Source organism: Chanodichthys erythropterus, chromosome 9 (genome assembly GCF_024489055.1).
Source record: "Chanodichthys erythropterus isolate Z2021 chromosome 9, ASM2448905v1, whole genome shotgun sequence".
NCBI classification, from domain to species: domain Eukaryota; kingdom Metazoa; phylum Chordata; class Actinopteri; order Cypriniformes; family Xenocyprididae; genus Chanodichthys; species Chanodichthys erythropterus.
In genome coordinates this window covers 7265285-7285404 of record NC_090229.1, presented here as the reverse complement: position 1 = coordinate 7285404, position 20120 = coordinate 7265285, and the positions used below count along the sequence as shown (strand labels likewise).

Genomic DNA, 20120 nt, shown 5'->3' with positions numbered 1-20120 from the left:
GCAACAGCGGGTTCTAAGCTCTTTGATGTAAATCAGCTCAATAAAGCGCATTAAGCGCGCAATCAACTGTGATTGGTCCATCCAGACTTGCGCTGAGAAAAGTAACAGGTGCCACCAGACAGCTTTTGTTTATACCTAAATAATTATATTGATACATTTTAATATTTAAATTCATTTAAAATATATGGACAATTATAACTTTTGTTTCGTTTTCATCAGGAAAATTGTTTTTGTTCCGCTTTAATTTACGTGGTTGATAAAGTAACGCGGATTTTTGTCTTCGCTAGATTGCCGTACTGAAACGATCTCCATGGCGACTGCTATCAGCTGCAGCGGAGCGTCGTCGGATTCTCCTACAGATTATTATCTCTTCTAAACAATCCTCCATCTCGCTATTGTTTCCCTTCAGTTATTGTTTTGTTTTGCGAAGTTACATTGCTGAATATTTGCCAGTGTGTGAATGGAAAACAAAGATACATTTCTGCTTTGCTAGCCGGCTAGTTGTCGAGTAGTGGGATGGATCAGTACAGTATTCTGGGTCGGATTGGGGAAGGAGCTCACGGAATTGTTTTCAAAGCCAAACACATCGAGGTGAGACTGTATATGCCTGCATTCATCCTGTGTAAAGGACAATAACTCTGTTTCTTACAACAGGCCTTCTGCACTGCTTTATCTGTTGATGTATTCAGACAGGAGAGACAGTGGCTTTGAAAAAAGTTGCTTTGCGAAAACTTGAAGATGGTATTCCGAACCAGGCCCTCAGAGAAATCAAAGCCCTGCAAGAGATCGAGGACAACCAATATGTGAGTGAGACTGAGACACACTGATCACTGGAGACTTGAGTAGTGAAGATCATCACAATTGAAGTAACTCTATTTATATGCAACTCACATTGGAAGAAAAATATGCTTTGGTAATCATAATTATGACATAAAACGTTTAGAGTTGAAAGTCAAAATTGACAATGAAAAGTCAATATAATGACATACTAAGACAGTCATTTTTTAAAGTCATTACGACCAAATGTTGAAATTAGGACATGAAAAGTCAATTATAGGATAAATCAACATTATGAGATTGTAAGTCATGACATAAAAAGTCATTTACGAGTGATGAAAGTCCTTTTTTAGATGAAAGTCAAAATTGAGAAGTCATAATTATGACAGAATGTTGAAATTATGACCTAGTAAATCAATTATGAGATGAGTCAAAATTTTGACATTTTAAGTTGTGACAAAAAGTCACAGTAATAATATCTGATTATAAAACATTTTGTCATAATTGTCAAAATGTTGAATGTTGAAAGTCAATACTTGAAATTATGACATGCTAAGTCAATTATGAGATCTTAAGTCATGACATAAAAATTTACAAGTGATGACAGTCATTTCTTAGATGAAAGTCAAAATTATGAGATAAAAAGTCATAATTATGACAAAATGTTGAAATGATGACCTACTAAATCATTTTCAAATAAATAAAAATTATGACATTTTAAATCATGAAAAAAACGTCAGTAATAATACCTGATTATAAAACATTTTTGTCATAATTGTCAAAATGTTGAAATTATGACATACTAAGTCAATAATGAGAAGTCAAAATTATGACTTTTGTGACATAAAAAGTCATGATGACTGTCATTTTTTTCGATGAAAGTCAAAATTGAGAAGTCATAATTATGACAAAATGTTGAAATTATGACCTACTAAATCAATTTCAAATAAATGAAAAATTATGACATTTTAAATCATGTCAAGTCATAATTTTTTCTTTTTAGTCATAATTGTGATTTTCATCTCAAAAAGTCAAATATTGACAAAATAATTTGTCATCCTACTTTTGTCATAATATTTTCATCTTTTGTCTTTTACCAAAGCATGAATTGTGGTGGCATGAATTGCATGAATTGTGGTGGCATGAATTGCATGAATTGTGGTGGAAATGGGCTTCCATACTATGATCATTTGATCTAGACACACTTTTCATTTTTATTTCTGATCATCTCTATAGGTGGTGAAGCTAAAGGACGTGTTCCCTCACGGCACAGGCTTTGTGCTGGTGTTTGAGTACATGTTATCTGATCTGTCAGAAGTCATTCGGAATTCCCAGCGTCCTCTCACCGCATCCCAGGTCAAAGGTTACATGATGATGCTGCTGAAAGGAGTGGCTTTCTGCCACGAGAACTCTATCATGCACAGGGTGACTGTGTTCTTTATGATCATTAGATTTGTCCCCATATAAATCTGTGCTTTACGTGTTTCTTTTTTTAATCCGTGCTTTAAATGTTCGTTTTTTTTTTGTAGGATCTGAAGCCTGCAAACCTTCTCATCAGCTCAACGGGTCACCTGAAGATCGCTGACTTTGGTCTGGCGAGGCTCTTCTCCAATGAAGGAGATCGTCTGTACAGTCATCAAGTGGCCACCAGGTGATCGTTTAAGCCAGTTCACCCTAAAATGAAAATGAACTCATCATTTACTCACCCTGCCGTTTCGGACTACAAAATGAGAATTTAAAGAAATATATAATGACAGTGAAAAGCAGCCAGCATCAAGCCTTTAAAAAAAGATGCAAAAGTATCACAGAATGGTCCCATGTGACATGTGCCGTGGCATATGACAGGGTTTGGTGAAAAACAAACTGAAATTTAATGTATTATTTAACAGAAATCCTGACCTTGGGTTCATGACACTTTATTAGTGCTGCAGTTCACTCCGACACCCAGAAAAAGCACACAAGTTGTGAGAAATCAAGATAAATAAAAACACGACATGAAATACAACTCATGTGCCGCCTTCTCTGAGGTGAATATATCCATTGTGTTCAAGAAGTTATCACGTTCACATCTGTCATTCTGGCTGTCATCTGACAACCAGAGTTCCTGTCTGGAGATATTTAACTCTGAAAATACACAGAATTTTTTAAATTATTATTATTGTTTCTAGGAGTTAGAAGCGTTTTTATTAATCTTGATTTCTCACAACTTGTGCTTTTTCTGGGCGAGTCAGAACTACGCACTAATGAAGTGTAATGAACCGTGCACAGAAGACCAGTGGAAAAGGTATTCTGCAAGGATTTTTGTTAAATCACATGAAATTTGGGTTTGTTTTTCACCAGACCCTAATCGCATACCCCCAGAACACATGGAATATACGACACGTGACAGATGGGATCATGCTGTGATGCTTCTCCATCTTTTTTTGGTCGCTATTCACTGCCATTATGAATTTTGTGGTCTGAAAAAGAAAGAAGGACATACGGCATTAGAGCAACAGCAGGATGAATAAACGAGTTAATAAGTATTAGTTCACCAAAAAATTCTGTCATCATTTACTCACCATCATGTTGTTCCAAACCCTTTTGTTCATCTCTGGAACACAAGTGAAGATCTTTTTATTGAAATCTGAGTGATTTCTGTCCCTCCATTGACAGCTACACAACTGACACTTTGACGCTTCAAAAAGTTCATAAAGAGATTGTAAAACTAATCCATATGAATTGAGAGGTTTAGTTCAAATTTTCTGAAAAGACTCGATCATGTTATAAGATGAACAGACTGAATTAAGGCTTTTATTCACATATTAATATTGATCAATGCACACATCAGTTGTGGTAAACAGAAGCTCAAGCATGTTTGCATGACACGCGAGAACTAATGAGGTTCATTCTCGTACGCCAAGCATTATGGTTAAGTTCTGTTCACTGACCAAATATTTATATCTAAATAAAAGCTTAAATTCCATCTGTTCATCATATAAAGCGATCGAGTCTCTTCAGAAAGTTTGGACTAAACCACTTTATTCATATGGATTAGTTTTACGATCTCTTTATGAACTTTTTGAAGCAACAAACTGGAAGGTGTGTGGACTGTCAATGGAGGGACAGAAAGCTCTCAGATTTAATTTAAATGATCTTCATTTGTGTTTCAAAGATGAATGAAAGTCTTACGAGTTTAGAACGACATGAGGGTGAGTAAATGATGACAGAATTTTCATTTTTTGGGTGAACTAACCCTGTAATTTTTATTTTAGGGTAAAGTGTCCTTTTAAAGCTTCTGTCAAACCAGCATTGATCTACATTGGTTCTAGCTTTTAAGCCAAAACCTAAATCACATGGCTAAAAATACATGTTGTGCTGTGTTTCAGGTGGTACAGAGCACCAGAACTTTTGTATGGTGCCCGAAAATATGATGAAGGAGTTGATCTCTGGTAATAAATTTTGGAATCATATGTCCACTTTATTCTTAAAGTCAACATGAAATCAGTATTGACACTTCTTATTTTTTATTAAATATTTCAGTGTTTATTGTAATTAGTAAACATGGTTGCCATTTTTTCTTATTCGAGAAGCCGTATCGCTCAGATATATGTCACAATTGGATCCTTTTCACAGACTGAAGACTCGTTTCCACAGTTTTTTATTTTTAAAAAAATGTAATACACATTTATGATGCTATATATTGTATGAAATGAGGAAAAACTAATGAACGCTGCTGCAAGGGTGTTTCTTACAGAGAGAAGAAAAGTTTCTGTTTCATGCTGCCTTTAAGAACCTTGAAAATTCTAAATTACAAAAAATATTTTTTAAAGGGAATAAATTGTTACTAATAACAGTCATTCAATATATACATATGATCATTTTATATTAGCATGTATTAGTTTTAACTATTTCTATACATTTTATAATCAGGTTAATTACACATCATTTACTAAAAATATATCCGGTGTGTGATGTCATGTGTGTAAATTCATGACTTTTTAAAACATTCAGGTAATGAAATGTTCAAACATCACCAGACTACATGATGATTAATAATTGTTTGAATCCAATGTGTTATGCAATTCTTCAGTCTGTAAATGTGAAATGTATAGTTTTTATAGATTTGTATAGATTTGTGTCTTTGTTTTTCATTTTTTTGGATGAATCAAATACCAAAATACCAAAATAATTAAATCAAACAAAATTCTAACTAAATGCCAAATTTCATAATGCATTCATAATGCAACATATTCGTATGAAAGATATTTTTAAATAAAAAATAAAATATTCATTAAAAATATTCATATATATATATATATATATATATATATATATATATATATATATATATATATCTTTTTTTTTTTTTTTTTTTTTATTCCTAAATATTTAGATCCCTACTAATAAGTCCTTTTTTGTGAACTTTGTCTCTTGCCTCAAGTTTCACTAGATGGCAGTAGTGCTTCTTCTGCACTCATCCGGTGTCTCCGTGTCTTCCTTCTGGCTTGTTTCAGGGCAGTCGGCTGCATTTTCGGGGAGCTGCTGAATAACTCTCCACTTTTCCCCGGAGAGAATGACATCGAGCAGTTGTGCTGTGTGCTCCGAGTGCTTGGAACCCCCAACCAGAAAGTCTGGCCAGTGAGCTCTCACTTTACATTCCCTACGCCTGTTTAGAATGACACGATGCGCGACTGTTCTCCTAAAGATTCTGCCTGTGTCATGTTGATGTATCAAATCTAGGAAATAACAGAACTGCCAGACTACAATAAGATCACATTTAAAGAAAACCCACCTATTCCTTTGGAGGAAATTGTACCTGACACGTCACCACAAGCTGTGGACCTGCTGAAGAAGTTCCTCGTCTATCCATCCAAACAGAGGATCAGTGCTAGACAGGTGCACATTTGAAGTTGTGTACAGATTGATTCAGTCAGTCATGTAACTCCACTCGACACTTATAATGCCCCATCTGTTTCCTCAGGCTTTGCTCCATCCGTATTTTTTCACAGACCCTCTCCCGGCTCATCATTCAGAGCTGCCCATCCCACAGCGTGGAGGAAAGCACTCTAGACAGCGCATGCAACCGCCTCATGAATTCACAGTGGATCGACCCTTACAAGAGAGCTTGGTGGATCCGAGTCTGATCCAAAGGCACGCGTGGAGTTGTTTATGACACCGATATGAGCAGAAATGTTGGGGTTTGTACTTTGATTCAAACCAGGAAGCTGCCCATTTTTAAGGATGATGAAAATAGAAATAAAACATTAAAAGTATTTATATTATAATATACAGAAATAGGTTCTATAATGTTTTAGTTCTTTGAATATACTTCTAGTGAATTTCAAAATGGCATGTCTAGCTTTGCTTTTCTGTCACACGTTTAAATTTCATTAAATATTTCCGTTTCAATTTGTAGGGCACATTTTCCAATACACATGCTAGAGTAGCTTATTTGACTTGATAGCATCTCATGCTGTATAACTTACTCCACTGGAACTGTAAAATGAAAAAAACGATTCTTCCTTCTTGCTCAACAACCATTAACCTTATCATTTAACACCAGCCAGTAAAAATGCACTGATCTGGGTTTTATTCAGTTAGACGCAACTTTATATGGTGATCAGATAAAAATGAATATACTAGAACAGGTCTGGTCATGCAGTTTTGTGCCAACATTTTCTAGAGTGCAGGTTTTCTTCCCAAACAACAAATTGCCGGGTAGCTAGTTTGGAATCATACACTATCATCCATTCAACAATTGGATAAAAGAAATTAATACTTTAATACAGCAAGGATTCAATTAATCAAAAGTAAAGCAGCACTTTAAACAGCACAACTGCTTTCAACATTGATAATTAATTAGAAATTTTTCTTGAGCAGCACGTTAGAAGATTAGAATGATTTCTGAAGGATCATGTGATGCTGAAGACTGGAGTAACGATGCCTGAAATTCAGCTTTGCATCACAGGAATAAATTACATTTTAAAATAGATTCAAATAGAAAGCGCTTATTTAAAATAGTAATAATATTTCACAACATCACTGTATTTGTGATCAAATAAATGCAGCTTTGAGCATTAGATATCCCTTGTTAATACAGTTAATATTATTAATACAGAAACGTTCTACCTTTCAAATGATCATTACATTGTTGAAAAGCTGTGGAGGAAACTAGCCTTATCAGTGAACATGCAAACACCTAGTTTCTATTAATAGTGCTATAAGCAGTCTTATCATTGTTTTATAGATTTTTCTGAATTTCTTTAATCACTAACATAGTCATAGTGACGAATCACTTGAGAAAATACAGTATCACACAAAAGGTGGAGGCAAATAGTGTAACTGTAATGTCAAATTAACAATTCTGTTAGGGCAAATAAACTCTAAACCAGAACAAAATGCAAGTGGTGTATATCTGTCATCTTTTTTATTCTGTTGTAGTCTGTTATACTTTACATTTTTCTAGCTAGATGACAGACTTTCACACACAGCATGATTCATCACACATGTTCCTTCAAACTGAACGCGCAAAAGGAAAGAAAACGGCTCGCTTTGATTAACAAATGACTTCCACAGCCCTGCTCTGTCTGCATGTGGTCAGGCTGTGCGACTTTAGAATGATTGCAGCATTTGTCTCTATTTGCATTAGTGCAATCAGCTCAACTGTCCTCTTGTGTTACATATTAAGCTGTGCTTTGCATCTTTTATTGGCTACACTTTCCCTTTTGTTCCATCAGTGGTTTGGCTTTTATCAAGATTTTTTTTTTATTTATTTTTTTAAGTTGGTTAAAAATTCTTAGTAAGTTAAAGTTCACTCAAAAATGTAAATTCTGTCATTATTTACGCACCCTCATTTTATTCCAAAACTAAATGACATTGTCTCTTCTGTGAAACAGTGTTTTTTGTCCATACAGTGAAAGTCAATGGGCTCCAGTGTTGTTTGGATGACAACATTTTTCAGAAGATCTTTTATGAAAGTCAAAGTTTGGAACGTCATATATCAGTTTCTTTATACTTTGTACTTTCTCTGTATATGTATTTTATATATCAGTTTTATGAATATTTTCAATTAGTTTATATTTTTAGTTTTTATGTTAGTTTTAGGTACATTTTTAGTTATTTTGTTGTGTCTTTCTTTTTTTATATTGCTATTTAGGTTTAATTCATTTTTATATTAGTTTTTGTTTTTATTTATTTTCCAGTTTTTCAACTTTCAACTTCTAATTAAGTTTTTCAACTAATATTTAGATTTTGTTTTGTTTTTTTTCAGCTTTATTCCAGTTAACAGGAACATTTTTAATAGTTTATATACATACATATATACACATTGTATGGACAAAAAAAACAAAACAAGAAACACTGTTCCACAGAAGAGAGAAAGTTATGTAGTTTTGCATGTGATAGATTTGCATATTTGTAATTGTAATTTGCAATGCAGACTTTTATTAGATTTACAAATTATGGGGGACTTTTTTGTGCATTTGCACTTACGAGGCACCACATTTGCTGAAGTGGACCTGTCTTTGGCTCCTCCCACTGTATCCACATGTGTAACCTCACAATGCCAAAGCTCAGAAACTTTCACACATAAAGTTCTGACCCATCAGCGGTGCTCCAACGTATGCTCACCTTCGTCACAGACACCTGTCCTGCAGACTGAACAGATAAGCTTCAGGTATGTTGCATTACAATCTACATTACCATATCTACAGGCGGATTAGCAAATCAAACAATGCAAGTGATGCTTATCTTGTTTTTAGAGTAATTTGATTCTAAATGTGATTTCTGTTAAATGGAAAGGTGAGATTGTCATTGATGTTCTGTTTGGTCTTCATTGTGCAGCAGTATCACGTATTTATTAAAGATAGAAGGGTTTGTTTGCTTTTTAAAGTATGCATTTTGTGAGAATCTGATTGATCTTCTGAAATGTATTCAAATGTATTTTTATATCGTCTTTAAACTGATTCGATTGCAATTATTAAAACTATTAAATAATACATATACAGTGGCATGAAAAAGTATGTGAACCCCTTGCAGAATCTGTGAAAATTAGAATTATTTTAATAAAATAAGAGGGATAATAAAAAATGTTATTTTTTTGTTTAGTACTGTCCTGAGTAAGATATTTTACATAAAAGATTTAGTTCACAAGACAAAACAATAGCTGAATTTATTAAAATAACCCCATTCATAAGTATGTGAGCCATTGATTCTTTGAGTCCCTTAATTGTCATCAGTATGAAAAGATGAATCTCAAAATCAAACAGCCACTGCTGGAAAGGGTTCAAATATGCAAAAGATGCTTGAAAACTGATGAATCTGCAGGAGCTGGAGTATTTTTCTGAAGAACAGAGCTCAGTTTAACTGCTCAGAACAAACAAGAGACTCATGAACAACCATCACAAAACACAAAAACAGTCGTGGATCATCAGGTGACCACACACAGTATTGAGAATCAATGGTTCACATACTTATGAATGGGGTTATTTTAATAAATTCAGCTATTGTTTTGTCTTGTGAACTAAATGCAAACATCTTTTATGTAAAATATCTTACTCAGGACAGTACTAAACAAAAAATAGCATGCATTTTTTATTATCCCTCTTATTTTATTCAAATAATTCTCATTTTCACAGATCCTGCAAGGGGTTCACATACTTTTTCATGCCACTGTATAGTAACTTACTATAATTTCCATAATTAAATCCAGTACAAAAGGGGTTCCTGGTAGACATGGAGAGCTCCGTTGAGCAGACTCGCTGGGTATCATCATCCATGGTGGCATCAGAGGTGATGCCCACCTACCCATCTGACTCCAGCTATCTGGTCCACACCGAGGATGGCTCGATGTTCCCCTGCACCGACGTGGATCACAGCGGCCTGTCCTCTATGTTCACCAGCCCCATCCATGGCCGCCCGTCTGGAGCTTTTCAACACAGCCCAGGTCAGTGACACAGCACACCGTCAGAAGAGTATTGTGGCAGTGTCATGGTAAGTGATATACAGTACACTACCTACCGTTCAAAAGTTTGGGAATTGTGTTTGAAAGAAGTCTTTTTTACTGTAAAAACAGTAATATAATTATTACGATTTACTAATTTTAGGATGCTAATTTTGGATGCATTTATTCTCACCTTGCACCAGAGAATACTTCCATATCTATGATGAAACATACATTTTGGAGGTTTAAGAGGCAGATGATTTCTAGAGGCAGATAATAGAACATTTTAGAAGGTCAGATATTAAAAACAACCTTTTTTTTCAGGTTTATCATTAATTTTTGCATTATTAATTGAAACATATTGTATTTTTGGTTCATTATCTGATTTTGATTATTCACTTTTTCAAAGATCAGATTGTTGGGTCTTTCCGTCCTTTTGTTTATCCATATTTTAGCCCCCAATACAAAAGACTGTAATGTACTTTTCATTTTCAGATGTCCAAGCAGACGGAAATCACAAAACTACAATAAGAAAATGCTACAGTTAGAAATATATTTTTTCTATTTGAATATATTTGAAAATGTAATTTATTCCTGTTATGCAAAGCTGAATTTTCAGCATCATTACTCCAATCTTCATTGTCACATTGTCCATTTTTCAATATTTTTTGATGAATAAAGTTCAAAATAAGAGCATTTATTTAAAATAGAAAGCTTTTGTGACATTATAAATGTATTTACTGTCACTTTCGATCAATTTAATGCATCCTTGCTGAATAAAAGTATTAAAAAAAAACATATTAACCCCAAGCTTTGGAACAGTAGTGTATACTGTACTGTGGCACTGAATAATTACCATATTCATATAACATGATATTTCCATGATAACTTAAAGAACCAAAAGCTTATAAATAGTATAAAAAGGACCCTTGAATACAGAGAAATTATATGTAAGTGAAAGCATGGGACTGTGTCAGTAAGTCAAATTATCAATAGCCATGAAGTGAGTGAAATTAAAACTTTTGTCCATTTAATTGTGCTTTAGTATTTAAAAGGTAAAGATTTTTCTCATTACAGTAACTTTGATGCACCAGATGTTAAACTGAAACTAATATTTTGAAACTCATTTCATAAAAACTTCAGTGATGGTTATATTTCAAATGAACTGCATTGCATTTCTTCAGAATTACCCTAGCTGTAACCAGTTACACTAAAATGAATCCCATTAGCCGTTTTAGATAAAAGTTGAGTAAAAAAGTGATTCAGTTGTCTCATTGACTCTATAAAAGAGTCAGGATTGAAGGTATAAATTGAACTGTAAGAAGAACAGTCACACTTTAGATTAGGCTCCAATTTTCACTATTAACTATGACTTATTAATAGTAAGTAGTTGTTATGTATATGTATTAGGTAAGATTGAGGATGTAGAATATGGTCATGCAGAATAAGGCATAAATATGTGCTTTTTAAGTACTAATAAACAGCCAATATTCTAGTAACATTTACATTAATATGCAGAGAAGTAATTTAAAGGTTCTCCATAAAAGTATCAATTCTTTGTCTCTGTGGCTCTATCAAAACACCCATTTTTATCTCTAGAAACGTGTCATTTTTTCTGATTTCAGTTCCTTTCTTTGAGTGTTCCTCCCTCTCTTCCTCAGTATATCCCGTTTACTCCTCACCATTCCTCGGCAACCTGTCCTGGCTTGAAGGTTCAAACGGATCCTCTCTAACCAACCTCTTCCCATCATCCCCATCATCCTGGCATGGCAGTGCATTTTCCAAGACGTCCTCCCCGTCTTTCCACGGCTCCACGTCCCTCACCTCTGCCAGACCGCTTCGTTCTGCCCTTCCCTCCCCTATCCTGGACCAAAAGGAGAGTGTGAAAGGAGAGAGGTTGAGTCCTCCTGGAGGAGGGGAGGCGTTTGGCGGGATGTTTCCTCTGAACCCGTCAGTGAGCGGCGTGTATGCCCATACACACTCCTCAAAAGCGCACTCGCAGCCACTGACCCACTACAGTCCGTACGGGAGCTTCACGCAAGATTACAACAGTTCAGCTCTCTACGCACCCTCGTCCTTCTCACCGAATTTATGCAGCAAGATGAGATTCTCCCCTTTAGGTGAGGAAGTATCCTAACAGGCAGGTAATGTACCAGTGTTGTGGTAAAAAAAAAAAAAAATCAAGTCCTAGGATCAAACCTGGTCTTTTTTTCTTTCTTTTTTTCAATTCCTTTTTTATTAAAATCCTCCTATTATGGGTTTTTTTGTATATTACCTTTCATGTAGTGTGTAATATGGCTGTTTGTGAATGTAAAAGGTCTGCAAAGTGCATGATAAATGAAGTTATTGTCTCCCAAAAGAAAGAAGTGATTTTGAACTGCCAAAACGAGTCGTCCGTAATTCCAGCCTTACTTCCTGCTCAAACCTATGTGGGTTTGTAACAAATTTGCATAATGCTTACGGTCTTCATTGGCTGACCAGGGTTGCCAGGTTTTAACAACAAAACCCACCGAATTGCTACTCAAAACTATCCCAATCGCGTTCCGGGGGTAAAATCCATCTTTTTGTGGGGTTGCCCTGGGTAAAATTCGCATTCCATGGGCTAAATATCATGTTATTTGGGGTCGCTTCAACCCACGGAAACAGTGTTAAAGTAGCCCAATTCCACGGGAAAACCGCAGACTTGGCAACTCTGTTGTCGACATGTCGAAGATGCTGTTTTGGCGCTGCCAACGTGGCAAACCAATCACAACAGATTGAGCCATCTGACCAGTCAGAGCAGAGTAGGCTTTCAGAAAGGAAGGGTTTAGAGAGACTGAATCCTTGACCAAACCTCTTTCAGACACTGTGAGAAAAGAGGTGATGCTGCACTGTATATTATGAGAAAATTAAAGTGTTTTTTTTTTGATGCATGTAAACTTATTGTAGGAGACTCCAAAACAAAATTAGGAACCATTAAAATAGCATCCAAATGAACAACACAAAATACAGAACAATTACAACTTTCCCAACCCTACATATGTAATAATTTAAAAAAAATTACCTTTTAAAGGGGTGGTTCATTATGATTTCACTTTTTTAACTTTAGTTAGTGTGTAAGGTTGCTGTTTGATCATAAACAAACTCAAAGTTCAATGCAAAGGGAGATATTTTCTTTTAAAGAATTCTCTGTTTAAGGACTACAACAAACGGCTGGTAGGGACTAACCCTAAAATTTACATAAATCCCGCCCCCAAGAACATGCAACAAAGGATAAAACAATTTAACATGTTATAAAAAATGATCTGTAGGGTATTTTGAGCTAAAACTTCACATACACACTCTGGGGACACCAGAAACTTATTTTACATCTTGTAAAAATGGCATTATACCACCCCTTTAAAATGTGTTTGCACTAACAGCGAACGCATCTTTTTCAATATTATATTATATATATACATTTTCAAGATTTACTGTTTACTTGTGACCCATACAGACATTTAACTCCAGAAAAACTGAAAATGGAAGGTTCTTCCGTGGTTCTTTGCAGTACCTTTGGTTCAGGTGCTATAAGGTTCTTTGATGTTACACTATAGGTTTTTTAGATCAGCATATTGGTTTCTGAAATCTATTCAGTTTCACATGATGTCACACCTTCATAGGAACGCCCACATGAAGGGTTATTTTTTACTAGGTTTGTACTAAGTACTACACTGTGTTCCAAATTATTATGCAAGTGACATATCAGTAAGATTTCAGTACAATAAACATTCAGATTTTAGTTTTTCTAAGAAAATGTTTGTTTGTTTATTTACCCATGTATTTTTGGATAACTGGTATCAATCTCAGACAAAATAATTTGCCAGGTCAATGGAAACCCTACTTAGAGGTTGTTCCACATTATTAAGCAAGTCACAGTTCTCATGCAATATGAGAGGAAGAAAGATCTTTCTGAAGATGAAAAGCATGAAATGGTGCAATGTTGCGCAAAAGGCATGAAAACAACTAATACTGTGTGAAACTGAATGGAGATTATCGAATTATCATACGATTTGTGAGTGATATAGAGCACAGCAGAACTCGGTCAGATAAAGGTTGATAAAAGGTTTATTAAGGAAATTTCCTGTCAAAAAAATTAATTGTATTAAAAGGGCAGCTATAAAAAAGCCAGTGTTGAGCAGCAAACAGGTATTTGAAGCTGCTGGTGTCTCTGGAATCTGGAGAACCTCTCCATGCAGGTTGGCAGTTGTGCGTAAAGATGCATTTCAGACACCATTAACCAAACCTCACAGAGAGAAACATTTACAGTGGGTGTAGAAATACATTTTCAAACAGTTTTAGTGCTGTGGTGTTTTTTTGCAGCATGGGATAGTGTATAGTACATTGTATTTCAGAAGGCACTATCCTCCTTTTTACACCATAGCTGAAAATGGCCAGTTATGAACTCCACATATCTTGCAAAAGTCATTTTAATACCCTCAGAGACCCTAAAGGGACCTTCCATCTCACTTCCCAGTATTCCAGCCCAAATCATCACTCTCTAACTCCTTGCTGACATCGCAGTCTTGTTGGAACATGGTGGCCATTCACCAACCATACAGAAATCCATCCATTTAGACCATCCATTGTAGTGCAGCATTAGTCAGTGAATAAAACTATTTAAAAATGAGTCTTCATGTATTTCTAAACCCACTGTAAATGTTTCTCTTTGTGAGGTTTGGTTTGGAGTGTCTGAAATGCATCTTTACGCACAACTGCCAGCCTGCATGGAGAGCTTCTTGAGACTCCAGAGACACCAGCAGCTTCAAATACCTGTTTGCTGCTCAACACTGGCTTTTTTTTTTTTTTATAGCTGCCCTTTTAATACAATTAATTTTTGTTGACAGGAACTTTCACTAATAAGCCTTTATCTGACCAAGTTCTGCTTTGCTCTAAACCACTCAAATATCTTATGATAATTTGATAATTTCCCTTCAGTTTCACACAATATTAGTTGTTTTCATGCCTTTTGCGCAACATTGCACCATTTCATGCTTTTCATCTTCAGAAAGATCTTTCTTCCTCCTCATATTGCATGAGAACTGTGAGTTGCTTAATAATGTGGCACAACCTCTAAGTAGGGTTTCCATAGATCTGGCAAATTATTTAGTCTGAGATTGATACCAGTGATCTAAAAAGACATGGATAAACAAACAAACAAACATTTTCTTAGAAAAACTAAAATTTGAATGTTTATTGTAGTGAAATCTTACTGATATGTCACTTGCATAATAATTTGGAATGCAGTGTATTGTTCCATAATAAATGCTTAATGTTGTTAATGCATTAAAACAGTGAAACTGAAGGACTAAAATCAATATACACCTTACTAATGAAACACATTATGTACAGGCAAGCAGATGAATCCAGAACATGAACACAACATGTTTCACGTTATGCATTTCCCATAGAAATCCATTATAAAGAAAATTGAGCACTTTGCGTTTTATATTTGTATGCATCATCAGTAAGTTGTATATTTTAATATGACCATCTTAGTACATTAGGGCATGTCCCGTTGAAAAACTCCAGCAGGTGCTGTATACCTTGCAGTTTGTTAACATATATTTGGTATGACATTAGTCTGTAAGCATTCTAACTATAACCTTTCGAGTGTAAGTTTCATTGTGTATTTTTGTTAAAGTTGGATGATGATGTGCAAATTAAACATTGTCTTCAATCTTTTGTGGTGACAGAGACTCGTGAGTGTGTGAACTGTGGGGCCACTGCTACCCCTCTGTGGCGACGTGATGGAACGGGCCACTACCTCTGCAATGCCTGCGGACTGTACCACAAGATGAACGGACAGAACAGGCCTCTCATCCGACCCAAAAAGAGACTGGTACACCTCACAGATACTTCACTTAGATTTTTAAAAGAAGTCTCTCCTGTTCCTCAAGGCTGCATTTAATTGATCATCAATACAGTGAAAACTTTAATATTGTGAAATATCGTTACAATTTAAAAGAACTGTTTTCTATTGTAAAATGTAATTTATTCCTGTGATCAAACCTGAAGACTCCAGAAATCATTCTAATGTGCTGATTAGTTGCTCTTAATATTATCAATGTTGAAAACAATTGTGGTGCTTAACATTTTTGTGGAAACTGTGATACATGTGTTTGCAGAATTCTCTGATGAATAGAAAGTACAGCATTTATTTGAAATAGAAATCTTTTGTGACATTACTTTTGACACTTTTCTGTAGGATTGTCAAAAGTACCAACTTCGATACTGTAGTCAGTACTGAAATTTTAAAAATGTGACGATACCAGCATTTCCCCCAAGCTTTTTTCCGCTGTTGAGCAGATTCTTAAATACCTCTGATTGGCCACTGTGTTCAAATGCTGAACAGATATGTCTATGATTGGCTACAATGATCAACGCATCAAAAACATGCTGTAAATAGACATTTTTAACGCTCTTCATTGAGCACTTACACAGATAGGCCTATCTGTTGAGCTCGTGAACACAATAGCCAATCAGTCGGTAGCCGAAGTCTGTACTTTTGACAACTCTGTTTATAAGACATAGAGTGACTCTGGCCTTTGTCTCTCTTTCTGTAGGTCATCAGTAAGCGAATAGGAACTCAATGTGCGAACTGCCAGACCAGCAACACCACGCTGTGGAGACGCAACGCCAGCGGAGAGCCCGTGTGTAATGCTTGCGGACTCTATTTCAAGCTTCACAATGTGAGCAACTTCACTTTTAATACAATTTCACTTGACTTTATTTTATAAAACTGATGAGTATAATTTTAGAGGACAAATTTGTTGAACAGTTGTCACTCATAACCTAGCACATTTTTGGCAGCATTTGTGTTGTTTCCTGATTTGCATAACTACTTTTTGTGGATCTGGTGCTAAACCCCCACAATAAATTATTAGTAAATTACTTACTGTAATTCTGTGCCACTTTCGACATGTGTCAACATTACCAACAGCATACACTAACACTAACAGCATAAAGATAAGGTAGTTTTTTTTCCACCAATTTTAAGCAGTTTGTTATTATGCATGGAATTCCATTTGGAACATGTGATGGCACAGGAATCACACACAGCAGTTTTAAAGGTGCTTTTGACTGTACTAAAGCATAAAAATACCATAATATGTTTGCAGATACAGTGGTATGCGAAAGTTTGGGAACCCCTTGCAGAATCTGTGAAAATGTGAATAATTTTAACAAAATAAGAGATCATACAAAATAAGATCATACAAAATGCATGTTATTTTTTATTTAGTAATATAAGGAAATTGTTTTTATTTAGTAACTCAGGAAAGTAACTTTTGGGTTTTTATATTTTATATAAAAGATGTTTACATATAGTCCACAAGACAAAAAAGTAGCTGAATTTATTAAAATATCTCCGTTCAAAAGTTTGGGAACCCTTGATTCTTTCACCTCCCGACTCTTAATGCATCGTGTTTCCTTCTGGAGCATCAGTGAATGTTTGAACCTTTTTTAATAGTTGAGTTTGAGTCCCTCAGTTGTCCTCAGTATGAAAATACAGATCTCAAAATCATACGGTCACTGCTGGAAAGGGTTCAAATATGCAAAAATGCTTGAAAACTGATGAATCTGCAGGAGCTGGAGGAATTTTCTGAAGAACAGAGCTCAGTTTAACTGCTCAGGACAAACAAGAGACTCATGAACAACCATCACAAAACATAAAAACAGTCGTGGATCATCAGGTGACCACACACAGTATTGAGAATCAAGGGTTCCCAAACTTTTGAACGGAGATATTTTAATAAATTCAGCTATTTTTTTTGTCTTGTGTATTATATGTAAACATATTTAATGTAAAATATCTTACTCAGGACAGTATTAAATAAAAAATAACATGCATTTTGTATGATCTCTTTTATTTTGTTAAAATTATTCACATTTTCACAGATTCTTTCGCATACCTCTGTATTTAGGAAACATGCTTGTTTCTCTGAAAAACTGTGCTACAGCCAGTTATTTTACTTTTTTATTTACTTTAAATGTGCATTCCGTGTTGGAATGTCTTTTTTTGTTTTGGTCTGTGTGGTCCCGCTCACTGCTAGTATTTCGACACCCCGGGTTGCCAGTTGGCAGAGAAAACAGTGTATTGCAGCCATGGAAGCCAGCAAACAAATTGGGTCAGGAGATCGCAGATACTACCCGACCTAATTCGCCTCGGCATCCATCTAAAAATCACTATGAACGGGAGCATATTAAAGGATTAGTTCACTTTCAAATTAAAATTTCCTGATAATTGACTCACCCCCATGTCATCTAAGATGTTCATGTCTTTCTTTCTTCGGTCGAAAAGAAATTATTGTTTTTGATGAAAACATTCCAGGATTATTCTCCTTATAGTGGACTTCTATGGACTCCAAATGGTTGAAGGTCAAAATGACAGTTTCAGTGCAGCTTCAAAGGGCTTTAAATGATTCCAGACGAGGAATAAGGGTCTTATCTAGCGAAACAATCTGTCATTTTCTTAAAAAAATGTTAAAAATTATTTACGTTTCAACCATAAACGCTCGTATTGAACTAGCTCTCTTCTTCTTCTTCTGTATTAGAATTCTGTGTATTACTGCCCTCCACAGGTCAAAGTTTGAACTAAACTGTCATATACAATATGCTAGTGCAAGTATATAATAATTAGTTCAAACTTTAACCTGTGGAGGGCAGTAATACACTTAGCAGCATCTACACTGCTGGAATTCTAATAGAGAAGAAGAAGAGGAGCTAGTTCAAGATGTGCGTTTATGGATAAAACAATTTTTTTTTTTTTTTTTTTTTTTTAGAAAATAAACGATCGTTTCGCTAGATAAGGCCCTTATTTTTCATCTGGGATCGCAAAGAGCCGTTTGAAGCTGAACTGAAACTAATTTTGACCATAAACTGTTTGGAGTCCGTTCATTCTCAAACCCTTCATTCTTTTCGACTGAAGAAAGAAAGACATAAATATCTTGGATGACATGGGGGTGATTAAATTATCATGAAATTTTAATTCTCTCCAATATTTTGAATTCGGACTGCAGTACCCATTTCAACCACTAGCTTTCAATATTACATATTGTGCCTTTAACTGCAATTTCAATTTGCAGTTTGCTTAATATTTTCAATCCTACTCATCAGGTGAACAGACCGCTGACTATGAAGAAGGAAGGCATTCAGACGCGCAACCGTAAAGTGTCCAGCAAGAACAGGAAAGGGAAGAAATTTAGCACTGCAGAGGAGAATCTGTATTGTGATTTTTCGAAGAATCCTGCCTCTGATCAATATTTCGACATGTTTTCTCATAGTCCAGGAGCTCTGGGGGTCTATAGTCATTCTTCCCATTCACTGCCGCCCACAGCTGCCTACACCCTGCCCTACCCATACCACCCGTCGGCTGCCATCTTACCCAGCATGATGTGAGAGTAACTGGACAAAAGACTATGAGTTTATGGAAAGCTGGAAGAAGTTGTACAAAATAATCACACCTGCCCTGCCATCTGTTTAGATGCCCTACAAGTATTTGGACATTAAAGTCACAAATTAAAAATATCCGAATGTCGTTGCATTATATATCAAACCAGGTGCCATTTATTTTAAACAAAAAAAGCACAAACACAATTTTCAAGTTTGGTAGGTTTGAAAAGCATTTGTTTGCAGAAGCCACTTAGTTTTATATTTTGCAGCTAACGCAATGACATTCGGACATACACTACTGTTCACAAGTTTGGGGTCAAAGAAATGAATACTTTTGGATGCATTAAACTGTTTTCAATATTGGGAATAATCATAAATGTTTCTTGAGAAGTAAATCAGCATATTAGAATGATTTTTGTAGGATCATGTGACACTGAAGACACTGAAGTGTTTGTAACCACTTTTCTTTAACCACTTTCTTTTTTTTTTAGCATTTGTAATTGTTGGATGTTTTACAGAACATTGTTGTTTACAAATAAAAGTTTACCTAAAGCACCTTTTCTTTTTGCAGTTGCTGTATTTCTCGACAACAGACAGCCGATCTCAATTGACTCGCTTGATCGCATTCAAAACAATGAATGAGTCTCCTTATCAAAACACACCTCGTGTCACGGAGCTCCTTAACATCTCTGCGTCGTAACAGACGTTTGAATCTGACATTGTGGTTTTTCTATGGCACCATTGTGAGCTCTGCAGCTTGGATGAATTAATTTATAGTGGGAGTTAGTCAGTTACAATGAGCCATGACAGCACATATGCAAATCCAGCACTTTCCATAGTACAGCGGTGCAGCTTAAAAATGAGTCCAGTGATGTCACACTTCATTAATCATGTGACCTGTTTCAGTTGGTTCAGAGTTATGGAAAAACAGTATTTGCTTATCATGTGAAACAGGGTATGTACGATTTAATGCCTTCAACAGTCTAAAACACATTATAGCTTAGTTTTG

At 35.4% G+C, this 20120-nt stretch overlaps 2 protein-coding genes across 2 annotated transcripts; both read left to right on the top strand.

The window, feature by feature from the left end:
- The first annotated feature begins 305 nt into the window (after window positions 1–305).
- On the top strand, window positions 306–7937 carry cdk20 (cyclin dependent kinase 20). The gene is made up of 8 exons (XM_067393501.1): window positions 306–591; window positions 690–803; window positions 2014–2202; window positions 2307–2428; window positions 4146–4208; window positions 5274–5397; window positions 5500–5655; window positions 5741–7937. The coding sequence occupies exons 1-8, from the start codon at window positions 517–519 to the stop codon at window positions 5930–5932; spliced, it is 1035 nt and encodes a 344-aa protein (XP_067249602.1). The 5' UTR covers window positions 306–516; the 3' UTR covers window positions 5933–7937.
- Window positions 7934–19907, top strand: gata1b (GATA binding protein 1b). Its single transcript, XM_067393500.1, has 6 exons — window positions 7934–8434; window positions 9470–9703; window positions 11362–11820; window positions 15415–15560; window positions 16285–16410; window positions 18836–19907. The coding sequence occupies exons 2-6, from the start codon at window positions 9493–9495 to the stop codon at window positions 19115–19117; spliced, it is 1224 nt and encodes a 407-aa protein (XP_067249601.1). The 5' UTR covers window positions 7934–8434; window positions 9470–9492; the 3' UTR covers window positions 19118–19907.
- Window positions 19908–20120: the final 213 nt, after the last annotated feature.

Coding starts and splice junctions, on each gene's coding strand:
- cdk20 (XM_067393501.1), top strand. CDS start 517: ATGGATCAGTACAGTATTCTGGGTCGGATTGGGGAAGGAGCTCACGGA. Junction 592..689: donor TCAAAGCCAAACACATCGAG/GTGAGACTGTAT, acceptor TGATGTATTCAG/ACAGGAGAGACAGTGGCTTT. Junction 2,429..4,145: donor AGTCATCAAGTGGCCACCAG/GTGATCGTTTAA, acceptor GCTGTGTTTCAG/GTGGTACAGAGCACCAGAAC.
- gata1b (XM_067393500.1), top strand. CDS start 9,493: ATGGAGAGCTCCGTTGAGCAGACTCGCTGGGTATCATCATCCATGGTG. Junction 11,821..15,414: donor GATGAGATTCTCCCCTTTAG/GTGAGGAAGTAT, acceptor TTGTGGTGACAG/AGACTCGTGAGTGTGTGAAC. Junction 16,411..18,835: donor TCTATTTCAAGCTTCACAAT/GTGAGCAACTTC, acceptor CCTACTCATCAG/GTGAACAGACCGCTGACTAT.